The following is a 23,503-nucleotide window of genomic DNA, read 5'->3' as shown; positions in this document are numbered from 1 at the left end:
TCGTGGGCAGGTTTGAGATGACAAGCTTACCTCCTCAACCCCGTGGGAAATACCCAAGAAAAACTCTTACTGGCCCAGTTCACTCCCAATCTCCCAAGCCAGGGAGGACACTTGCTCGTACAACCTGCTGTGTCATGACGTCAGCGCTAAGAGAGGAAGTACCGAAACCTGGTGAGTGGCCTTCAACTCAGAAATAAAGTTACCTAATGCCACGTGGCGTAGCTGTAACACACCACCAAAACAGCCGTACGAGCGACATGCGCACCTACACGCCAGCCACTCCAAAGCTCTTCCATCAAAGCATATTTCACTTAGGTTCAAACCTACACGCTACAACGAAAACCCCGTCAGGAACGTTTGGCTCCTACGTATGCTTCCACAGGATCACCACGGCCAGTTTTCACATTAACTAGAGTGTACAGCTTCGCAAACCCCATTCCCCATGACACTCGCAAGTTGTCGGGAGGACGTCAAAGCACGGAAGCCGTCGGTGCCAATACGCACGTTGCCATCGTCTGCAGCTTAAAGGCTTATGTGCTGCAGACAGTCTTTGGTTCCTATCACTGGGCTGGATAAAGATCATACAAACCACAAGCTGCCTCCACCCCCGGGAACAAAAGGTAAAGGCAGAGTGGGCCTGGAGACCTGGTCCGGAAAACCCGAGGGGACGCACACCAGAACCACACCCCCTGGTCCGTGGGAAAACCGCCGGCTCCAGAAACCAGCACATCGTCCCTCCTCGGATCCCTGCAGGGAGGGGCACAAACCCCACCAGTGGCCAGTGATGCTTCTAGGCAGTCAAAGCCCTGGGGCCGGGGACCCACCAGGACATGAGCGCAGGGCTTCTCTGTGGCCCGTCTTCCTACCACAGGCATCAGAACGACAGCTGCGCACACCGCAGAACCGCGATGCCTCGAGAACCTAGGTCCCCGTACAGCACCGCCTGCGTGATCCTCCAGGAAGCAACCGCCTCTCCCTATTCTGGGAGCTCCTCCATGACCCCGCATTCCTCGGGCTTCACCTCCAGATTATGACTCCTTGCCCCTTGGTTTAAGCAACCTCGCAAAGCAGGAAACATCACAGTAGGCTCTGCCTCCAGCTTTCCTGAATAAAAAAGTTTCTGGGTAGCCCGGGTGGCTCAGCAGTTCAGCGCTGCCTTCGGCCCAGGGCCTGATCCTAGAGACCCGGGATCGAGTCCCACGTCGGGCTCCCTGCATGGAGCCTGCTTCTCCCTCTGCCTGTGTCTCTGCCTCTCTCTGTGTCTCTCATGAATAAATAAATAAAATCTTTAAAAAAATGAAAACATAAAAGTTTCTGCCACCAAAGTTCCCTAAGGACTCCTATTGTTTCCACACTTTCAATTACTTCCCCTAAGAACAGCTTCTCCACAGAGCAGCAGCTGGGGTGGTGGTGCTAAAAGCCTACTGTGTTCTGTTGGGATTCGAACATCTTGGGGGGGGGGTGGCGAGGGGGGCACACGAAGGTATGTAAGGGAACACCCGGTGGAAGCTACAGCCGAGGACTCCTGAGAGCAGCGACCAGGAGCGAGCAGGAGCTCGCTGCTCCGGCGAGATCCAGAAGCAGAGCCAGGGAATGAGCGCGGAGCCCAAGGACTAGCGCGACCGCGGGGAAAGCCGAGCCCTCCTGCCGCGGCCGTGGGAACCCTGCTCGGTGGAACCGCTGCACTTCCTCTGGGACCAAAGGACACGTGGACGAAAATTCCTTCACTTCCTAAAGCTCCGCGGTCCAGCGTTGCCAAAACACGGGAGCACCAGCTACCGCCCCGCAGCCGCCGGGCCGCTCCCTAGAGCAGTGCGTTCCCGCCTGCGGACCCCGGAGGGGACGAGGACAGGGGGGACAAGGACAGGGCAGCTCGAAGACGAGACGGGGAGCGCAGCGTGTGCGCCCCGCAAGGACGGACAGCCGAGGGCGAGGCGGCCGCCGCGACCCCACCGCCACCAGCCCCACGGGGAGCACGGGACACAGAGCCGGGCTGGCGACGGCCCACAGGAAAGCAAGGCCTAGATCTAGGAAGCACAGAGGGGAGACGACAGCAAACACCTGCGTCGGCAGGGAGCACCACACAGACGCGGCCACGGGGACGCCGGGAGACACGGCCGACAGGACAGCGCTGCCGCGCGGGCCGGCGCCGGGACTTACTCATCGTCTTACACACAGCCATACAATAGTCCTCAGACTCAAAATTGTTCCTGTTGCCTCCGCAGCCGCCATATATAAAGCGCACGCACTTCCCCTTGGAGAGGTCGAAGTACCACCGGGGCATCACGGCCCGGCAGGGCCCCGTCATCGCCTCCTGGGAGCAGACAGCTGTGTGGAAACGGTCAGAGCGTGAGCAGGACGGGCAGTGGCTTCGCGGGCCTCGCGAGGCTACGGGGGGGCGGGGGACGCAGCCCCTCAGTGGAGGCCGACACAGCCCGGCTGCCGCCCGCCCGCCAACACGCGTGTCTCACACGCTGGCGTCTAGCCCGACGTCGAGTTCTGGGCCTCCCGCTCCCCGTCTCGGAGGTGGGGGCAGGGGCCTGACGCGCCCACCGGCTGCTGCCAGGGGCCGAAGGAGCGCGGCGTGGGCGCGAGGGCTGTTTTAGTGGCCGCGACCCCAGGAAGTGCCACTCAGGCCCCTGGCAAGCCTGCGTGTACAGGTTTACTTTTTATGTTTTCTGAGGTGAATCGTAAAGTCTGGACTCGTCAAGTGTTTGGCCTCGTGGAGCCCGAAATCATTCTTCAGGTCTCCAACGCTTCGGAGACGCACCAGCAGGAGGCTGCCGGGCAGCGGGCCAGCGTGCTCACACCGTCCTTCCCCTTCTTTGAGGAACTGGCAGAATGAAGAAGCGGCCGGCCCGGCTCCTTCGCCGGCGGTCATTCCGTGCCACCCGCCCGGGGCACAGACAGGGCGGCCTAGAGATGGGAGCACACCCAGGAAAAGAACCAAGCAAGTCTCTTCCGTTCTAGAAGGTCAGGGCTTGAGAAGCACTGAGGAGGGGGCTCCCCTCGGGGACAGAACCCCTCGGGCTGCACGTGGAAGCGTCCTGCCCACGCGCACACCACGCTCTCTCCCTGATGCTCTGGTCCGGTCCCTGTCCTCCAGTCAAGTCCTTACAATGCAAACGAGACTTTCTGATTCACTCTGGGTCCCTCCTGAGTGGGCCAGCTCGGGACCCCCAGCCTGGCCGCCAGCGTGAATAGGGCACGACCAGCGTGCTGCAGGCCGCCCTCACGTCGGCGCCCAGGAGCGCCAGCTCTCCTGGGACTTACCTGGGAAATCCAAAATTGTAAGCAAACACCACCAAACAGATTCTAACGCCACGGCTTTACGTCGGGTTACCTTTAACGTCGTGAGTAATTTCCTTTTCTGAAATCGTCCCGTCGCTGCTGGGCTCAGTTGGGTTCTCGTCATTGTAGTCGTCTCCTTTAAAGGTGTCGTAGTAGTAATCACGGTCTTCCACCACTTCCTCCCCTTCCTCCTCGTCCTCGTCGTCCTCGTCCACAGCTGCCTCTGTGAAGTCCTCCAAATCCGCTTCGGTAGGAAATTCACTAGAGGTCACAGCAGAAAAGGGAGGTTAATACGGATTCCTATGTGCAGCGCACAACAATGATTCTCTTCCCTATTCTGAAACGCAAAAACAGAGACAGGAAACCAGCTCAACTCACGGTGAGCTCTGCGGCCACAGGCCAGAGAGCCGAGAGCCACCGGCAGTCTTGCCACCAGCTGTGGCCAGAAGGAAATGCCAGCTGGCCCCACTCCCGGGGCCTCGGGGGAAGCCCACCGCGCCCGGAGGGAGGGACTGGCAGGCCACGGCCAACAGCAGAACCATTTCAGGTTCGTCTTCTCTGAGGTTTACCTTTTGTAAATATCGTAGTCTTCCTCTTCATCCTCCTCCTCCTCCTCATCTTCATCTTCCTCCTCCTCCTTTGACACAGTAGATTCAACAGTCTTTGTCTGGGGGCAGCACACATATTCAGTGCCGTGGAACCGGTCTACCCCACAGGGCAGCAGCATGCCGTAGCGATACAAGGTCATTCCCTGAGCCAGGCAGGCCTAAAAGAAACCCGTGAGTCCGCATCAGAACGTTGACGAATGCGGTCAAATCGTCCCCAAAAGAAATGCCTATCTACATCACTACGTAATACCTTCTTCTCAGGGACACAGAAATTTTCTGTCAACAAGCTGCCATGCTGTAATTTTAAGATTCACTAATTTTGCTTAACTTGTGATGAGGAAACATCAGTTGGGTCAGAAACAAAGGAAAGCCCAAAGTTAGAAAAACAATTAAGGAAAAAGGAGTTGTAGTCATCAATGCTGGCTAGCTAAAGGTGGTCAGAGATAATTCACACTCCTCACCGCAAGGGCGTGATGTCAGAATTTGACCAAAGAAACTGACTGGAGATCCAGCTTAACTACAGAAGGCAAGTGTAAGAAAGGCTATTTCTCCTCCCAGAAGAATGAAATGGCATCTAATGCCAACAGCACGTTCATCAAGACACAGATTTTCTATAATTGGCTATTTCTGCTCTAAGGCGCTAGGGTTTGGGACAGCCTCCTTGGGAACCCAAGGGACAGCATTCTTCCTTTTCAACATCCTTAACTATAGGGGCTGGGTTGTCAACACTGTATTTCCCTATAAAAATGCCCTCCCAAATATTTTTAATTTATAAGATACAAGTACTCATAAACTTTGAAAAGATAATGGGAAAATTAAATCAAGTTGAAATCAGGAAGTTTCAAAGAAAATGCTACTTTGTCTTTTAAAGGGAAAACAATACACGATCTGTTCTTTTACCTCTTTGACCACAGTGTGCCAGTGCTGGTGGTTCTCGCACACTTCCATCTGCTCTTTGTGGGAAAACTGGCACTTTTCTGGAACTAGTAGAACATCACTTACGAATTCACCCACTGGAAAGGAGAAAGCTTTGTTACAAGCAAATCTGATGGTGGTTGGAGGTGGTAAGATCCTGAAGATTATACAGTCAGGTGTAAACAGGAGCAAGCTCAGATACACATAAGCTGATGTGCCTCCGTCCTCTTCCAAGGTCAATGGGACGTTACGGCTCCAGGCAAAGGGCCACAACAGCTTGACATTCCCTTACAGTCCTGATGCCTGGGACTCTGCTCACTCTCCCCAGACTCCAATCCTTACAGTCTGTGTGGCTATCACAACACACGAATAGAGACGCCTTCCATTCCATGATGTCAAACACACACAGATACTCCCGACTGCCTCTGAGTTCACAGGAATTCATATTCCTAGCCTCCTACTTCCCTATTTCTGCCCATATTTTTTAACTTATTTACTTATTTTAGAGAGGATGGGATGAGGGGCAGAGGGAGAGAGAATTTCATGCAGACTCTGCACTGAACACAGCCTCGAGATCATGACCTGAGCCAAAACCAAGAGTCCGATGCTTAACCGACTTTGCCACCCAGGCACCCCAGCCCACGTTAGTCCTAATACAAAATGCCAAGAACGTAAGGATGTTCTTCTAACGTATGGGTGAATCTTACTTTGGCCCTCTGTGTACCTAAAAACGTAGCACCATTATAAGTGATTCAGGTAAGACTCCTCGATGGAAGAGAATGGGTGCCTCTGGGATGAAAAACTCTGGCAGACACTACTTTAACCAGGTGACCAGCCTAACATCACCAGTAATGACAAGCTGCCATATGTGATGTGCTAAGAAGAAAATATCACTACACGGTCTTTCCGCCAAAAATATGTCATTTGAATCTAATCGTGATAAAACAATAAGACAAATTCAAATTCAGGGATATATTTAAACAAGTGGCCTAAACTAAAGAAAAAATAACAAGTCATGAAAGATTTTTTTAAAAAGACGGAACTGGGGAATTACTGTGGACCAAATATAATGTTTGATACTTTTTAAAGGAAAGCTAGGAAGGACATTCTGTGGACATTTAGAGAAAAAGTGTCTGAAGTGTGACTACCATAGTTACATAGGAGAACATCCCTGATCCTAAGAGAAATAAGCCGAATATTTAGAAGTGAACTGTCATGACGTCCTAACTTACTTTCAAAGGGTATAATCACAACAACAAAAGGCAAATAAGACACAGCCACAGAATGAGATAAAGAAGGCAAATCCAGAGAACCTCGGGAAAGGGCAGAGAGGTATTTGCTGTCACATTTGTGTTCTCTAGGTCTCTTTTAAAGTTCTCTTTTTAAACATACAAAGCTGGGAGAAAAATGCACATAGCTGTTTAAAAAATAGAATGTGCTCTTTTAGAAATACACACTGAAGTATTTATAGGAAAAAAAAAATACTGTCTGTGATACGTTTCCAAACACTCAGGGAAAGGTGGGGGTGGGTCCACAGACAATGTAAGAGCAGCTCGCAAACTGATGATGGATACATACTGGACCACGGGTACATAAGGGTTAATGGTACTAGTTCTCTCTGTGTTTGGACATGTTTGTAACTTCCGTAAGAAAAAGCTAAAAACTCACCTATCAATGGGGTGGCCTGGCTGGCTCCGCCAGTAGAGCATGATTTCGGGGTCCTGAGTTCAAGGCTCACATTGCGTATAGAGATTACTTAAAAAAACATATTCATATATCACTGGATCATCACCCAGAGATTCTGACTCAGCAGGTCTAGGGTAGCATCAGTACTGTTCACTGAACAAACATTCCAGGAGATTCTGATGATCACCAATAAGCTCCACACAGGGGCTCAGCAGAGGAAAACAAAGAGGGAGAGACATATGTGCTCAGCTCAGGAAGAGATGCAGTAAGTAGGGGCAGGAGAAAGGAAGCAGGCAGGCTCACCTCTGAGGTGTCCTTTTCTTTCTTTCTTTCTTTAGAAATGAAGTGCAAAAGGAAAGTCATCCAATCTGAGAAAGGTCTCAGGGCTGTGAACTAGTGGAAAGTCCACTCAGACCCACCTCCTAAGGTTCATCACCACAGCCTGGTCCTCCAGGACTGCTCAGTCTCTGGGCACTACAGAAGTCAACCCTTCCATGATCCAAGTGCAAGCAGAAGGAGCCCTGTTCAAGGGGGAAGATGTGCTCTGACATCACAAGCTGGAACTGTAAACACAGCTTCCCCACATCAAAACAGCCTCACACCCGGTAATGATGCTGTACACCACTGTCAGAACAAGGGAATGTGAGGGCCAAATAGCTCCATTTGACACTAAACGCAGGAACAAAGTAGTAAGTTAGATGTACGACGCCCTAAAGGCTCTAACGTGGTAGACCATATACATAAACTTTTTTAATCAACTAGACACAATCAATGCTCAACAAACCCCAAATCCCTGTCGGTAAATGAGGATTTGCCTCTATTAGGAAAAAATATCCTGATACTCAACAAAGTTAGAAATCACTTGAACTAGGACATCCAACCACTAACTCATATTGTCTTAATGGGATTATCCTGTATTGACTGGGCAATTTTTATATTTATGACAAAACCATCAAAAGAGTATATTAAAAGGCAGTGTGCACAGGGTTAAACGCCAGGGTTCAATTTTAGCACTGTCATTATAAGCGGAGTGGTCTTAGGCAGCTTGTTTAACCTTTCTGTGCCTGGATTTCCTTATCTTGTTGTGAGAATTAAATGACATAATATTTGGAACACACAGAAAGCTTAGAGCAGGGGCAGCTGGTTGGCTCAGTTGGTTAAACGTCTGCCTTTGGCTTAGGTTGTGATCTTGGTCATCGAGCCCCACTGAGCCCCGTGTCAGGCTCCCTGCTCAGCGAAGAGTCTGCTTCTCCCTGTCCCTCTGTTCCTCCCCCTACATGTGATCCCTCACGCACACTCTCTCTCTCTCAAATAAAATCTTAAAAAAAAAAAAAAAAGAAAAAAGGCTTAGAGCAGAACCTGGTACACTGTAAGCACTCAGCAGCACATAAGTGTGCTAGTTCTAATTACTGATGCTAATGTTGCTGAAGTGTTAAGCTGACAGCTTCATACAAAGGAAACTACATATACAATTACAGTTATCATACAGAAATCTGTAATTTGTAAAACCTTGATTTTATATGTACAATTGTGACATCAGAAAAAAATTTAGAACAGCAATTTTATTACTAGATATATAATCTATCGACACAAGAAACTGAGTTTTAAAATAATACAATGGAATACTATATATCAGGTTAAAACTGAATGAAATCTACTTACATCACACTTTAGTCATACCCCCAAAATGATGTAAAACAAAATCAAGTTGTAAAAGGTCAACTACAGGGCAACCCTGGTGGCTCAGTGGTTTAGTGCAGCCTGCAGCCTGGGGTGTGATCCTGAAGACCCGGCATCAAGTCCCACGTCAGGCTCCCTGTATGGAGTCTGCTTCTCCCTCTGCCTGTGTCTCTGCCTCTCTCTCTCTCTGTGTCTCTATAAATAAAAATCTTTAAAAAATAAAAATAAAAGGTCAACTACAGAATGATACCATTCATGTAAGCTTCCAAACTGAAAAAGAAATGGTTTATAGGTACATATGCATATAGCACAAGTATAAAAACATGCATGAGGCAGAGGTGGGGTGGGGGAACAGGGGATGGGGTTGAAGGAGTACAGTTGTCCTCAGTGCTGAGTAACGTAGAGAACTGTTGAATCACTAATATTATACACCTGAAACTAACAAAAGACTGCATGTTAACTACACTGGAATTAAAATTTAAAAATTATTTAAAAATGAAGCCACTAAAATTCTGGTTCTTTCCCCTCAAAACCAAAAAATATGCATGAGAATAACATGCCATCAAGATTGGCACTGGTTACCTTGAGAGCAAGAGAGAGAAGAAGGGAGGAAAAGGGAAGGAAGGATGAGGCTTTGGAATATTCAATACAACTATGAAAAAATAAGATGGAGATGAAGCAAACCTGGCAAAATGTTGAAGAACTTGAATCAGTATGATGAGTACCAAGCGGCCAGCATATTGTGTTAGCTTCTCAGTATGCTTCAAATACTGTATGTCAGAATGAAGTTTAAAACCAAAACCTCTAAAGTGCCAATGATTTAAAAATTAACTCCATGCTACACTGTAATATTAAGTGCCACCCATCCTTAGCTATTCCATGCCTGAATCAATCTATCTGACCTCTGAAAACCGGAAGAGAATTATAAACACCACTCAATTTGACAAGAAACTAAAATGTAAAAGAAAAAAAAAGAGGGAACCCTGGGTGGCGCAGCGGTTTGGCGCCTGCCTTTGGCCTGGGGCGCGATCCTGGAGACCCGGGATCGAATCCCACGTCGGGCCCCCGGTGCATGGAGCCTGCTTCTCCCTCTGCATGTGTCTCTGCCTCTCTCTCTCTCTCTGTGACTATCATGAATAAATAAATAAAATCTTAAAAAAAAAGAAAAAAAAGAAAAAAAAAGAATACTCTTTGAGTCAATTGTAATTCTAACATTCTAACAACATAATCTAAGGAAATAATTAAGCAAATAAAGATAATTTTTTAAAAAATTTTTAAAGATTTTATTTATTTATTCATGAGAGACACACAGAGAGGCAGAGACACAGGCAGAGGGAGAAGCAGGCTCCATGCAGGAAGCCCGATGCGGGACTGAATGCTTGGACCCTGGGATCACACCCTGAGCAGGAGGCAGACACTCAACCGCTGAGCCACCCAGGCATCCCAATAAAGATATTTATTGTGGTGTTAATATCAAAAATTGGAACCGACCTAAATGCCCATCAATAGATAGGGGATTAAATGATGGTAGCTACATACATGGAATACCATGGGGTCACAGGAAATATGGTTTGTGTCTATATTTAACATGGAAAAACTTCCATAGTGATTAAATAATTTTAAAAATAATTAAACAATTAGGGGTGCCAATGTGGTTCAGTGGGTTAAGAAGAATCTGACTCTTGAGACGCCTGGGGGCTCAGTGGTTGAGCATCTGCCTTCTCTCGTGGGGTTCTCTGCATGGAGCCTGCTTTTCCCCCTGCTTGTACACTCTCTCTGTTTCTCATGAATAAAGAAATGAAATCTAAAAAAAAAAAAAAAAGAAGAAGAAGATGAAGAAGAAGAATCGGACTCTTGAGCTCAACTCAATCTCAGGCTTGTGAGTTCAAGCCCTATGTTGAGCTCCACACTGGGGATGGAGCCTACTTAAAAAGAAAAAGAAAAATTAAGTAAACAAAGCAAGAAACACATCTTATATCCTCAACCCTCCTCCTTCAACCAGTTGGTTAACTCCTTAAGGCCAAGTTTGTCTTTTATTCAAAGATATGTATCTCCAAAGAGTAGTACAGAATAGATGTTCAAATATGAACTTTAAAAGAACAAAAAAGCAGGACGCCTGGGTGGCTCAGTGGTTGAGGGTTTGCCTTTGGCTCAGGTCGTGATCCCGGGGATCGAGTCCTGCATCAGGCTCCCTGCTCAGCGAGGAGTCTGCTTCTCCCTCTGCCCCTCCCCTCCACTTGTGCTCCCTCTCAAATAAATAAATAAAATCTTTTAAAAAGAGGAAGGAAGGGAGGATGGGAGGGAGGGAAAAGAAAACGAGTTTTTTAAACAAGTAAACTAAAGAGGAACACATTTCAATCCCAATATTGGTTCTGTCATTTCACTGTTACTTTTTGGCATTTGCTACATTTATCAGAAGCTTCTAAGAAAAAAAAGGGGGGGGGGGTTCAGCAGATTAGTATTACTCTGTGTTTTTTTTTTTTTAGATTTTATTTATTCATGAGAGACGGGGGGTGGGGGGCGGACACAAGCAGAGGGAGAAGCAGGCTCCATGCAGGGGGCCTGACATGGGACTCGATCCTGGGTCTCTGGGATCAGGCCCTCGGCTGAAGGCGGCGCTAAACCGCTGAGGCCCCCGGGCTGCCCCAGTATTACTCTGTTTTATAGAAGAACACTGAAAATGGCTTGGTCTCAGTTTAGAATTTTATCCAAGTCTGTAACAATCCTCAATTTAATCGGTTGGGCTGTAAAAGATAATGGCCACAATTTCCCAAGTCACTGCACATAGAAGGTTATATTGTTTTCACCCTTTAAGAAGCTGATCAGTGAGTATAGCAATTCAACAAAACCTAATAAACCGATGACGTCCATGTCCCTATGATTCTCTTTCTCGTCATACCCTTTCCTCTAAGCAGGGCCATGACAGCCATCAGGTTTGAGAGATTTTCCAGAGTTGCTAAAATTCCTTTTAAAAATAACAAGGGTTTGTACCCACTTGGGACCGCCCTCTACAACAACACTCACAGATATTTTTTTAAAAACCTCCTGCAAAAGTACTCTCCAGCCATGTCGGTTACGGGGTTCTGGAAGCTGTAACCAGGTGGGAGAAGAAAGCCTTCCATAATGAGAGCACCAAGAGAATCGACCTGACCACCAATGCAAATTTCTGTGAGGTCTAGTAGCCGTTTCGAGCACATGTCTCAGAGGCAAACAGGGCTCTGAAGCTACAGACTCAGGATAATCTCACGAGCAGAAATACTCAAGGGTCCACGCTGGGGACAGGGTGAACTGCTGACAGGCTGTCATGAATTCAAAGGTAGCCGATGAGCAGCAAACAGATGCCTGCAGTGGATAGTGAGACAGCGAGGCGCATCTGCTGAAGGCACCATCCCAAAGCCTCTGAGATGAGAACTGTCTTTGGTAGGCTTCACATCACAGTAACACTGTCTGTCCAGATCGCCATCCAAAAATAACCCAAAACAAAAACAGTCACAGGCTTACAAAGCTCTCTTCTTTTAGTCCAGGAGCCAGCCTGCACAGAAATGTCAGAGATGACTAACTCCTTCCCCCAAAATACCAGCAGTTTTGCTCCTTCACACATCACCAACTCTGTCCTACTTGGATCATCCTATCTACCTACCTACCTATCTGTCGTCCGCATAAACTTTTAGAGATAAATAGGAGTCAATCCACAGTAACCTAAGATATGAGGTCATTTTGAGAAGGAAGAGACAACTGAAACAGCAGGTTAGAAGTCACATTGATGGGCAGCTAAGCATCAGAAGAGGGCAGAGCTGAGTGACATGAACACAGATGTCCACAGTGTGACACAGACTTGATGCAAGCACTACTAGCAACCTAAATTCATTCTCAAACTGCTTTCTAAGCAGGCTAATCTCTCCCCTCAACCTAGCAAAAACGACAACAAATAAAACTAATGCCTGAGGACACAGGTAAGGACCCTGGGACACCCAAACCAATTAATAGAGGCGACCCAACCCATATAGACAGGTCCTGGTTTCCCCAGTTTCCATCTCCTCACCTCCTCACTTTCTGGCCTGCCTACCAACCTATGCTTTGGGTTTGCTGGGCATTAATTATCTCTATTATTTTTTAATGTAATCTCTATGCCCAACATGGGGATCAAACTCACAATCTCGAGATTAAGAGTTGCGTGCTCCACTGCCTGAGCCAGCCAGGCACCCCATTAGCTAGTGACAGAGTCCTAGGGCTACAGCTAACCATATTTCTACCATCACTGTATTCCAACATGCGGTATTCATCTTAGTATGTCCAAAAAGACTTACTGTGGTTACTTCTGGTGAATACAACATACAGGACTCTTTTTACTGAATCCATTTTTAGGACAGTTTGTATGTTAAAAGAACGGTGTGTGGCTGTCTAACTCACTGAATATACTATAAACTATTAAACTATATCCTTCAAAATGGGTGAATTATATAGAATATGAATTATGTCAACAAATTTTGTTTTTGTTTTAAAGCAGAGACTGGTTGGGGCGGCTGGCTGGCTCAGTCGGTTCAGTGTACAACTCTTGATTTCAGCTCAGGTCATGATCTCAGGATTGTGGTTCTGTACTGGGCATGGAGCCTGCTCCTCAGGATTCCCTCTCTCTCTCTGTCTCTCGCCCTCCCCATCCTCACTTGCTTGCACTCTCTCAAAAAAAAAAAAAAAAAAAGAAAAGAAAAGAAGAAAAGAAAAGAAAAAAGAAAAAAAAAGACTGATCATTTATAGGAGATACTGAGCAAACAATAGTTATACTGAGGATAATGGCACTGGAGGCACCAATACGAGCTACTGCCACTAATATACACGTGTAGCTACAGAAATACAGATTTATGTGTATGTGCATATGTGTATATACATGTATTTCTTAACTCTGTCTGCTGAGCAGGCCTAGAAGCAACATCCTAGTATAATAAGTACACACAATGCCCAGACTTGGTTTCTCAATACCATTCTCCACTGACAGAAACCAGGGCTTCCTGGAGAAATGTCAGACTCCTGATGTAGAGTTGGGAAAATACAGCATCAGCCTGGATCATCTTTTTCACAAATCTGGACAATGAGCCCAGAAGGAAATAAGTGAATGCAGACACCATCTCAGCCAAGTAATAAAAGCTACCACGGGTAATGAAGCAAACCGACATCTGCAACTCCTAATTCTATGCAGCAAGAACACATCTATGGGTAGCCTCCTCAAAAAGGCGTATATCAAAGGAGTCCTAAGGGCCCCCTGCATGGCTCAGTCAGTTCAGCGTCCGACTCTTGATCTCAGGGACAGGAGTTCTAGCCCTGTGTTGTGCATGGAGCCTACTTTAAAAAAGAAAAAAGGATCACAAGACAAACCCAAACTGCAAGGCATTTTCACAAAGCAATTCCTACTCTCTAAAAATGTCAGGGTCATGAAAAACCAGGTGAGAGACTAAATACTATGTGTGATCTTTAATTAAATCCTGACATTATAGAAAAAAGGTGAAACATGAATATGTCTGCAGATTAGATTGGATCAATGCTAATTTCTTGATTTTGATGATGTGGTTATATAGGAGAATATCTTTGTTTCTAGAAAATCTACACTAAAGCCCTACGGGATAAAAAGATAGCAACTTAAATGACTCAAACACAAAAACGCAGCAATGGCAAGGGTTGGGGGTGTTGGGGGGGAGCGAATGGTAACAGTTGGAAAATCTGAAGAAAGAGTATATGGGAACTCTGTACAATTTTTCTAACCATTCCATAAACTTGAAATTATTTTTAAAATATTCTTATTCTTAAAAGGCAAGAATAACTCTAAAGCACTACCACCAAAATGCTTTCTAGAGCATGGAAGAGAGTGGTACTAATTACTACCCAACGTCAGCTCTACCTGGGTGCTCTAAGGGGAGATGGGCTGGGGGCAGCAGAGAGACATTAAAATCTACTTCTTCAATGATGCCAAGTTAGAACTGGTCCCTTCCTAGCTCAGCCGCAGGCAACTGTATGCGTTTTAGGATACAGTGGATGGCTCTACTTATTGGCTAAGAAGTAGTTCAAATGGATACTGGTGTAAACACAAAAAAACACTTTCCACTAAGGAACATCAAAGACCATATGATACTTTATTCAGTGACCACGATGCAAAGAAAGTATTGAGTAATTTATGGTCAAATAGTTTTTTTTTTTTTTTTAATTTTTATTTATTTATGATAGTCACAGAGAGAGAGAGAGAGGCAGAGACACAGGCAGAGGGAGAAGCAGGTTCCATGCACCGGGAGCCCAACGTGGGATTCGATCTCGGGTCTCCAGGATTGCGCCCTGGGCCAAAGGCAGGCGCTAAACCGCTGCGCCACCCAGGGATCCCGTCAAATAGTTTTTTATGCACTTAGTTAACAGTATCATTTCACTATTTCATTTTATCAACACAGAAAAATTCGAAGTACATGTAACATATGGGAAAACAAAGCAGTAGAATAAAATTTCTGTCATGTGCCAGCTACAGTATGCAGTCTTGTCTTACAATTGTCATTAAAAAGTGTATCCTGTGTTGCAGACACTGTCATGGTACTAGAGGTCCAAGAGGACTAAAACAGGGGCCCTCGGGGCGCGATCCTGGAGTCCCGGGATCGAGTCCCACATCGGGCTCCCGGCATGGAGCCTGCTTCTCCCTCTGCCTGTGTCTCTGCCTCTATCATAAATAAATAAATAAATCCTTAAAAATAAATAGATAAATAAATAAATAAATGAATGAATGAATGAATGAATAAAACAGGGGCCCTGGTTTCACAGTGTTTACAGCAAAGTTGGAGAAAGGTACAGAAACAGATAATCACTGTACAGGGTGACAGGTGCAAGGGCAACAATGGGAGTATTCCAGAAATCTACATATCTGGATAAGAAATATAACTAGGAGGAGAAGTTTTCTTTAAAGGAGGCAGCCCCTTAAAAAAAAAAAAAAAAGGAGGCAGCCCCTCATCTGGGTGGCTCAGTTGGTTGAAATCTGACTCGATTTTGGCTCAGGCTATAATCTTGGGTTCATGAGAATGAGTCCCTGCCCCCCACCCCTGCTGGGCTCTGTGTTGGGGATGGAGGGGGGAGTCTCCTTGAGATGCTCTCCCTTCCTCTGCCCCCCCCCCCACCGCCCCACTCCACCCCTGTGCTGGTTCATGCTTCTCTCTCTCAAATAAATCAATCTTTAAAAACAAAATAAATAAAATTTAAATAAAATAAAGCAGGCAGCCCCTGAAGTAAGCTTTGAAAGGAGAACTCAGCAAGCAAAGGAAGTAGAGGAAAGGCATCCCAAAGATGAGAATGGGAGGGTGTGTGGCCAGGAGCCACAGAGGCCCAGGCTGACAGGGGGTGGTACACAGAGCAGGGGTGGCAGACATCTGGAAGGCCATGAAGAGAGCCACAGTATGGAGTTTTTGACCTAAGGCAAGGAGCTTAATTAAACCTACTTTTTAGGTGAAGAAGAGCTACTAAGGGCTTCTACGTGTGGGAAAAACAATTCAATTCTCATTTGAGGCCCGAGGGCAACAGACTAGACAACAGAATGGAGAAGCACACAAGGAGGCTGTTGTCACTGTCTGGGCAGGAAAGGACAAACGGCCGCCCAGAGCAGCAGGATTAGGAATATAATAAGGGATATAAACCAGACGTTCCCAACTTTCGGGTCACAGCACCTTGAGTGTCTCAGTAAGATTTTCATAACACTTCCAGGCCTACCCTAAAGAATACCCAAAAGCTAGTGTGTGCTGAGCACCACACAACGCCTCCAAGGGTGCGACTGACTGACCACTGTCACCCTTCCTTCTCCTTCTCTAGTTATTTTATGTGATGCTGGCTCTTTAGCCCGGGAACCACTAATGTTCAGGTCCAGAAAGATAGGAGGTCGCTGAGAGGAATGGAATAGGATGCTGAAACCATGAACACCTCCAGCTAGCAGTTCATGGGATGTCTGAGAGATGTTTCCTTTGAAAATCCAACTATCCCACAAGGCCTCCCGCCACAAGTTTGCACCAATGCCCTGGGGTGCCTCAGTGCACAGTTTGGGAACTGTGGATAGAAGCCTTATTGAAGACATACGAACCAGGCTTGAAAACTGACTGGGCGTCGGGGAGATAAAGGTCTCCCAGATCTCGAGCTCAGAGTTCTGAGTGAGGGGTGGAGCCATGACAAAGAACATGTAGGAGGGACCAGACCAGGCTGCAAAGTCTTCCAGGGTAACAATGTAAAGGGAAGAAACGACTGCAAGTACTGTCTACCCACTGTCTACAAATATTCAAAATTACACTCTTGTTTCTTTAATCCAAGAATTTTATATAGAGGGGCGCCTGGGTGGCTCACTCGGTTAAGCGTCTGCCTCCGGCTTGGGTTGTGGTCTTGGGGTCCTGGGATCGAGCCCTGTGTTGCGCTTAATGCTAGGTGGGGCATCTGCTTCTCTCTCTCTCCTTCCCTCTGTCCCTCCCCCTGCTCATGCTCACTCTCTCATGCTCTTCCTTAAATAAATAAAATCTTAAAAAGAATTTTATGGAGAGTGTATGAAACCTCATACCAGAGATTTCTTAGAGCCAAATGGAATGGGAGACCATCCTTAGACCACACCACACGGAAGGTCTCCAGGTCTCACACGACTACCACATGATGCTCCACTTTAAAGTAAGTGGTGGTAAGCATCTGCAATGTCTCGCTTTCCCCCTACTGAATACTTTAATAAAACAGTAATTGCTACATGGTTTAAACACTGTTATTCAGGTGCTGACTCTTCCTGTTATTTTGATACATGTGAGAATGAGGAAAGGCATACATTCCATTTTAGGAAGGGTTTTAAACGAAGGGAGGAAGTAGGACCTGTTAAATTAATGGCTAAAATTAAATATACCACCAACTACCCAGAATGTCGATGTTAATGCTATATCTCTGTTAATCCCATCATGGATCATCAAAAAAATCAGTTGTTTTGACCTTTTACGCTTCAATGACCACATCTGCTCCTGAATCACCCAGCATAGCTACAGGTGCATGAGTGCATCTGGATACCTCTGTGACGAGCGGTTGGGATGAATACATTGACTAGGTAAGTAATGGAAGCAACAACTCTTTCTGGGTAATAAAAATTTCTTACTCAGTTTTACTCAGGTTAGCTCTACTAACACTGACCACAGGGTCAGAAGCACCTGTGGCCGCTGTGGGCCCTTCAGAATGGCAGGGAGCACGGGGCCTTGGCCTGGCCTCCCTGACAGTGCACAGGCAGCTCACTATGAGTCACTCCTCCTGAAAACTACCAGTCTGGTCTGGCTAGCAGTGTAGGATTTCAGCACCTTGTAAAGTATGCTTTGGATGAAGTAAAAGGAACGGGGGACTCCATTCCTTGGGCTGTTCAATATAACGCACTACTATGGCCGTGAAACAGGAATTTCAAACATCAATGTGACGCAAAGTTGGACTGCTCTGAGGGTAGCACTTTGACTCTGTGCCGTGCAAAAAAGCTCACCCTTAAAACACAGAGGATGCCCACGATGGGAGAGGTCATGACCATCAAAGGCAAGTAAACCACAGACACTAGAAAGTGATGAATATTCCAAAAGGAAGTCCCATAATACCTTCTTGTAGCCCTCAGCTTCTTAACAAAGGGAGGCATTGCACTATGGGGCAAAAGAAGATTTATTTGGAAATGAGCAACCTCTACTTCTGGAGAAGTCACCAAGAATATCTAAAGGTCACTCACCAAGACACTTAAAAGGTACCACGACGTGAGTCTTGCACTGCTTTTTGTCCCTCCGGCACCAATTGTCAACACTGACTGGCTCATTTGCTTCCATCACATTTGTGATCTGTAGCTCTGGATACATCTGCAAAGAAAAGAAAACGCGCTCACAATAAACTGACTTTATCCATAATAAATGGATGTTCATTTCCAAGTAAGGATGGGTGTCTGCTTCCTCAGCGTCATCATTATCCTCCATAAATCTAAACTTCACTCTGCTACTCCTGGTTCTAACTGAAGTCATCAAGTAAAAAGATATTGTAACTATTAGTTCTCTTTTGTCTGGGAGATTTCTGACCACTTCTAATGCATTCTCTTAAAACAAACAAAAAAGGAATCTTTACTTAAGGATATACAAAAGTAGCAGGCTCTCGAGTCCACAATAAATCTATTAGGTACAAGTCCACTTGCAGGGTGCATGTAAATAGCTGAGAAGAAAAAGATATTAAAAGGCAAGTCCATGGAAACATCTGCTGATGAAATTAGAGAATAAAACTCTAACCCTGGCCTTCGATGCTAATCTTGGTGAGAAGTTAAAACATCTCATATCCCTTTCTCGGTCAAGTTCTGACTCCAAAGGTAAGCAGAATCAGACCTGAGACAATCATTTATAATACAGGTGGCTTTCTAGCAGCAAGTGGAAAGTGCAAGTGTCCACCTGACAGGTTTGGCTTTATATCCTCCCATAGTAAGTGGGAAGTCAAGAGAAGCAGGCTTGACTCGTATGGTACCTGCCGAGCTTCTGTGCGGATGGCCAAAACCTCTGACAAGTCTCAGCCATGTCATATATATTGAGACATAAAAGGCCCGGTGCTCCATCATTAGCAACTTGGGCTTCTAAGGTGAAGAGGTTCAAGCCTGGGATGCCTGGGTGGCTCAGTGACTGAGCGTCTGCCTTCAGCTCAAGTCAAGATTCCAGGATCCAGAGATCGAGTCCTACATAGGGCTCCTCACAGGGAGCCTGCTTTTCCCTCTGCCTGTGTCTCTGCCCCTCTCTCTGCATCTCTCATGAATAAATAAATAAAATCTTAATAAATAACATAAAATAAAGAGGTTTAAGCTTGACCCAGGAAAAAGTCGTTTTCATGTTCCAACAACAGTCTTACCTCCTGACAGTACTGAAGAACTTCTTCTTTTGTTCCGAAGCATTTCTTAGTGCCTGTTGGGTCTGGTTCCCATTTCCCAGTCTGAATGTTCACATGCATATTTAACTTCCCACAAAATACTGCAATTTGAGGCTCGGCGACAGCAAATCCTGTTCCGGCATTGGCCGCGAGAGCCTACCAAAGGGGGAAAAAAATCCAGGTTTACTCCCAAAAGGCTGGCACAAAGGCACAGTCATCTACTGGTTGTGACAGTAGAACTGATCTCTTAAAACTTGTTTATTAGTTTTATCTTTATCTTCATAAACAAATCCTTTTCCCAGGAGTTAGGCCAGAAAAAACAATGAGCGTTGGACTTACATGATCAAAGCGAAAGGTCAATGGAAAAAATCTACCCCCCACTCCCCACCTGGATACTTCTGACTTGGGAACCTATAATCCAACTGTGGTCTGCTCTACTACGAGTATATCTACTTCCCGGTCCTTCATATATTAAACCACAGAAGTACAGAACGGCAAAAGTGCTAGTAATTCACTCGCACAACAAAATCTTGTTGAGCAGCTACTATTTTGCAAAATAATGTGCTAAATGCCTATGACACAGAGTGAACAAAAAGTCATGGTCCCTGCTCTCGTGGGGCTTTCGGCCTACTGCCGGACTCCATACTCGCACATCAGGTGTGATCACATTCCTAGATATCCCACAAAGGAAAAGAACCCAGGGATCCCTGGGTGGCGCAGCGGTTTGGCACCTGCCTTTGGCCCAGGGCGTGATCCTGGAGACCCGGGATCGAATCCCACATCGGGCTCCCGGTGCATGGGGCCTGCTTCTCCCTCTGCCTATGTCTCTGCCTCTCTCTCTCTCTGTGACTATCATAAATAAATAAATTTTAAAAAATTTTAAAAAATAGATACATGTTGAGCTACATGTATCAATACATGTATTGTATCAAACATGTATCATGTTAAAAAAAAAAAAAAGGAAAAGAACCCAGTGCTGAAGCAGCATATAGGAAGGGAATTTAACCTAGACTGGGATACGGAGGTGGTCAGCGAAGCTTCCTGACGTGGAGCTCCCACGTGGAGGAAACATACACAGAGAGGCAGACAGCAGCGGCAGAAGGGTGAGAGGCAGGGAGGTGCAAGTCTAGACAACCGTGCGGGCCAAGAAAGGACTTTGTCACTGAGGTGCTAAGAGGTTTTAAGCACAAAGTTAGTATTTTCAAAATGCACCTGTGATATTTTCTGGTTGCACGATGGCAAAGAGACTGCAAGGGAACAAGTGTATGCAGGGGATGGCTCAGGAAGCTGGTGCCACGGACTCAGGGAGATGGAGAGAAGGGGAGCGAGGGAGGGTGGCACCTGAGACAAAGGCAGTACAGCGGAGAAACAGATGCAAGAGACTGGACAGTACAACTGGTGAGCGTTGGCGACAGATTAACTAAGGGGCGCAGAAGCAGATGTCAAGCATGGCTTGCATTACTCAACGAGGGATGCATCATTCACGGAAATGGGACACTAAAAGGGATTTCATGAACAATTTTATCTTGTATCAGATAAACATAATGGTTCCACTGTCTTTCTCTGGCTGGTATCCTCTTCTTTGTGAAAAGATCATAGCCACTAACATCACAAATTACAGGTGACAAAAAACATTTAGGCATCGTGACAGGTAAGGCTCCTACAAAGTCTCCTGTTCCAGAAAAAACACAGGCATCCCAGCACCTAGAAATAGGCCAATATTGATGGATGCATCCACAGTGGAGTTTTGTGGTTTCCTCTAATGTAAAAGTTCTTTCAAAATAAAAACTGAAGTTTTTTAATGTTAAAACTTGGCGGATAGGGTTAAAGATTGTATGGTCTATCATAGTGCTCTTTTTTAAAAGAGCAATTAATATAAAATGGCTTTCCTATTAACAGAAAGGGTAGCTTTGACTTCTGTAATATATGGAAATTATGTGCTTTCTAAGCAACTCTCATTTACTTGTGCTGATGGACGACAAAGATATTAATGGTCCTTCCAATCAGGAGACTACATTTGATTTTGAAAGGCATTATGACCTTTCTCCAGGAAAAATTTGCCATCGTCCACCTATTTTGCTCAGGAGCTTATTAAAATAAGCCTGCTTCCTACCACTACAAGAGAAGGAAACACAGACACTTGTTGGATAGCTGGGAGAAAGCTAATTTGGGATGAAAATATTGCCAAGATCAATCAGGGTTGAAAAAACACCTCAATTAAATCCAACAAAGAGAACAATTAGCAACTTTATTAACTAGAATTGATTGCAGCCCTACTGTGATGATTAATCATTTACTAAAGCAGAAGGCAGATCCTATGTCTTCCATATAACTGCGTACAAAGCTACAGGCTGATGAGAAAAAGAACAGGGGTGCCTGGCTGGCTCAGTGGAGCCTGTGACTCGATCTCCAGGTTGTAAGTTCAGGCCTCATGTTAGATGTGGAGATTACTTAAAAATAAAATCTTCAAAAAAAAAAAAAAAAGAAAAGAAAAGAAAGAAAATTGAAGGATAAGTACACACATTTATTTATAGGCAATACTCTAATGGTATTTAATTCAAAGCAATCATTAAAAGGTGTAAGGATGCCCAAGACAGATGTGCTTAATATTCACATTGAGTTCAACATGTGGACCAAAATGTCTCTTCTGCTGGCCATTCTTCTTTTGAAAAAGCCACATGTTAAGGATGGGCTAGCGTTCAGGTATGACATGGAGGAAAATGGGTTAATATCGAGACGAAGGCAAAGGAAACCCAGGGACAATTTTGTCTATTGAAACCAGTGTTTCCCTAAAGTTCTTTCCTTCCTACTTCAAAAGCCCAGATAGAAATAAAGAAAATTAAGAAAGATATAAAAAATATATAAGAAAGCTCAATCAGGGATCCCTGGGTGGCGCAGCGGTTTGGCGCCTGCCTTTGGCCCAGGGCGCGATCCTGGAGACCCGGGATCGAATCCCACGTCGGGCTCCCGGTGCATGGAGCCTGCTTCTCCCTCTGCCTGTGTCTCTGCCTCATTCTCTCTCTGACTATCACAAATAAATAAAAATTTAAAAAAAAAAAAAAAAAAAAGAAAGCTCAATCAATAGGTCAAAAGGAAAGGGTTTCCTAAACCTTCTGTAATTGAACCACCACAGTTAAATCTAAAAGATGTAAAGCAATTAATTCCTAAATCCTCTTTATGGCTTTGTAGATTTTATTCTTAAGATGTTTGTTTGTTTGTTTGTTTACACAGGGGGTGGGGGAGAGGCAGAGGGAGAGAGAGAATCCCAAGCAGCCTCCATGCCCAGTGCAGGGTCTGACTCAGGGCTTGAGCCAATGACCCTGAGATCATGACCTGAGCTGCAATCAAGAGTCCGAGGCTCAACCTATTGAGCCACCCAGTGGCCCCCTTAAGATTTTATTTTTAGGTAATCTCTACCCCCAACGTGGAGCTTGAGCCCATAACCCCGAGATCAAGAGTCGAACGCTCCACTGACACAGTCAGCGAGGAGCCCCTGGCCTTGTATAGCTCGACATTAAAAGCAGCTATTAAATAAATAGGATGCCGGGTACAGTAAAAGTCCGGGGGGGGGGGGAACGGGACGGACGGGACATTAACCGCTCAAATTCCAGACATGAATTCAGGTAGGAACTAGTGTCAGTTATGTGAGCTCACCCAAGCCACAGCCGTGCAGTGGGCGAAAGCGTGCAGGCAGCCACTTATCAGCACCAAAGATCATGTTGCACAAGTTACTCATTATGGTCGTTGGCTACAAGACCACAAGAGTTCCAACTGGATAAATGTTCAGTTTATGGGTCAACCACTAAGGTCAATACATCAGTGATGAGTGCATTTGATCTTTGTGCTGAGATGGTCAGCATCGCCTTCCCTAAAGAGAATCTAAAATACCAGAGGTTAAAGCAACAGGAAGAGGCAGCTAGGCAGCAGCAGCTCCTCGCATCAGTTACCACCAAGAAAAGGGAGAGTAACTGGAAGCCTTCCAGACAGCTAATATGCTGCAGTGATTCACTCTTGAGTTCAGAAAGATTAATCCTTGTGGTCATAAGAGACTCTCAAGAAGGTATCATCTGAAATATAAAAAGCCTCTGTGGACCATGTCTAGGAATCAACTAATCAAACACATCCCGACCTTACCTAGGGTATAATAGGATCGGTTTTGTTCTGGGATGTTTGTACTTCTTTCCTTTGAAAATGCTCTTATTTCATGTGCGTCCATTTTCTGAAGCACACACTGTGCCTGGATCCATTACATCAATGTATAAATCAATCTGTTTCCTAATCTAACATGTTACAAATGGGATTTCACTGCCAAGTCAGCACTTCTGATGTCCTGTGAACCTGGAATCCTCTACGAAAAGAAAATTAATGCCCCAAGCTTTGGCACTTAAGCCGGTCCTTGTGATCTATGCACATTGCAGCACTTTTAAGGCTTT

General features: G+C 45.7%; 1 protein-coding gene across 4 annotated transcripts in view; it reads right to left on the bottom strand.

Annotated features, from left to right (window-relative positions):
- The window catches only part of APLP2 (amyloid beta precursor like protein 2), an 82,643-nt gene that overhangs the window by 18,931 nt on the left and 40,209 nt on the right, over positions 1-23,503 (bottom strand). For 2 of the 4 annotated variants that reach the window (XM_077894188.1, XM_077894189.1), the window contains exons 2-7: positions 19,053-19,226; positions 17,908-18,031; positions 4,800-4,912; positions 3,861-4,057; positions 3,344-3,552; positions 2,161-2,328 (exon numbers count right to left, since the gene is read on the bottom strand). In XM_077894188.1, the coding sequence (XP_077750314.1) occupies positions 2,161-2,328; positions 3,344-3,552; positions 3,861-4,057; positions 4,800-4,912; positions 17,908-18,031; positions 19,053-19,226 (985 nt within the window). The remainder of the gene's footprint in view (positions 1-2,160; positions 2,329-3,343; positions 3,553-3,860; positions 4,058-4,799; positions 4,913-17,907; positions 18,032-19,052; positions 19,227-23,503) is intronic. The other 2 variants (XM_077894190.1, XM_077894191.1) reach the window with 1 other exon arrangement.

Source organism: Canis aureus, chromosome 3 (genome assembly GCF_053574225.1).
Source record: "Canis aureus isolate CA01 chromosome 3, VMU_Caureus_v.1.0, whole genome shotgun sequence".
In the NCBI taxonomy this organism is placed as follows: domain Eukaryota; kingdom Metazoa; phylum Chordata; class Mammalia; order Carnivora; family Canidae; genus Canis; species Canis aureus.
This window is presented reverse-complemented; position numbering and strand designations above follow the sequence as displayed.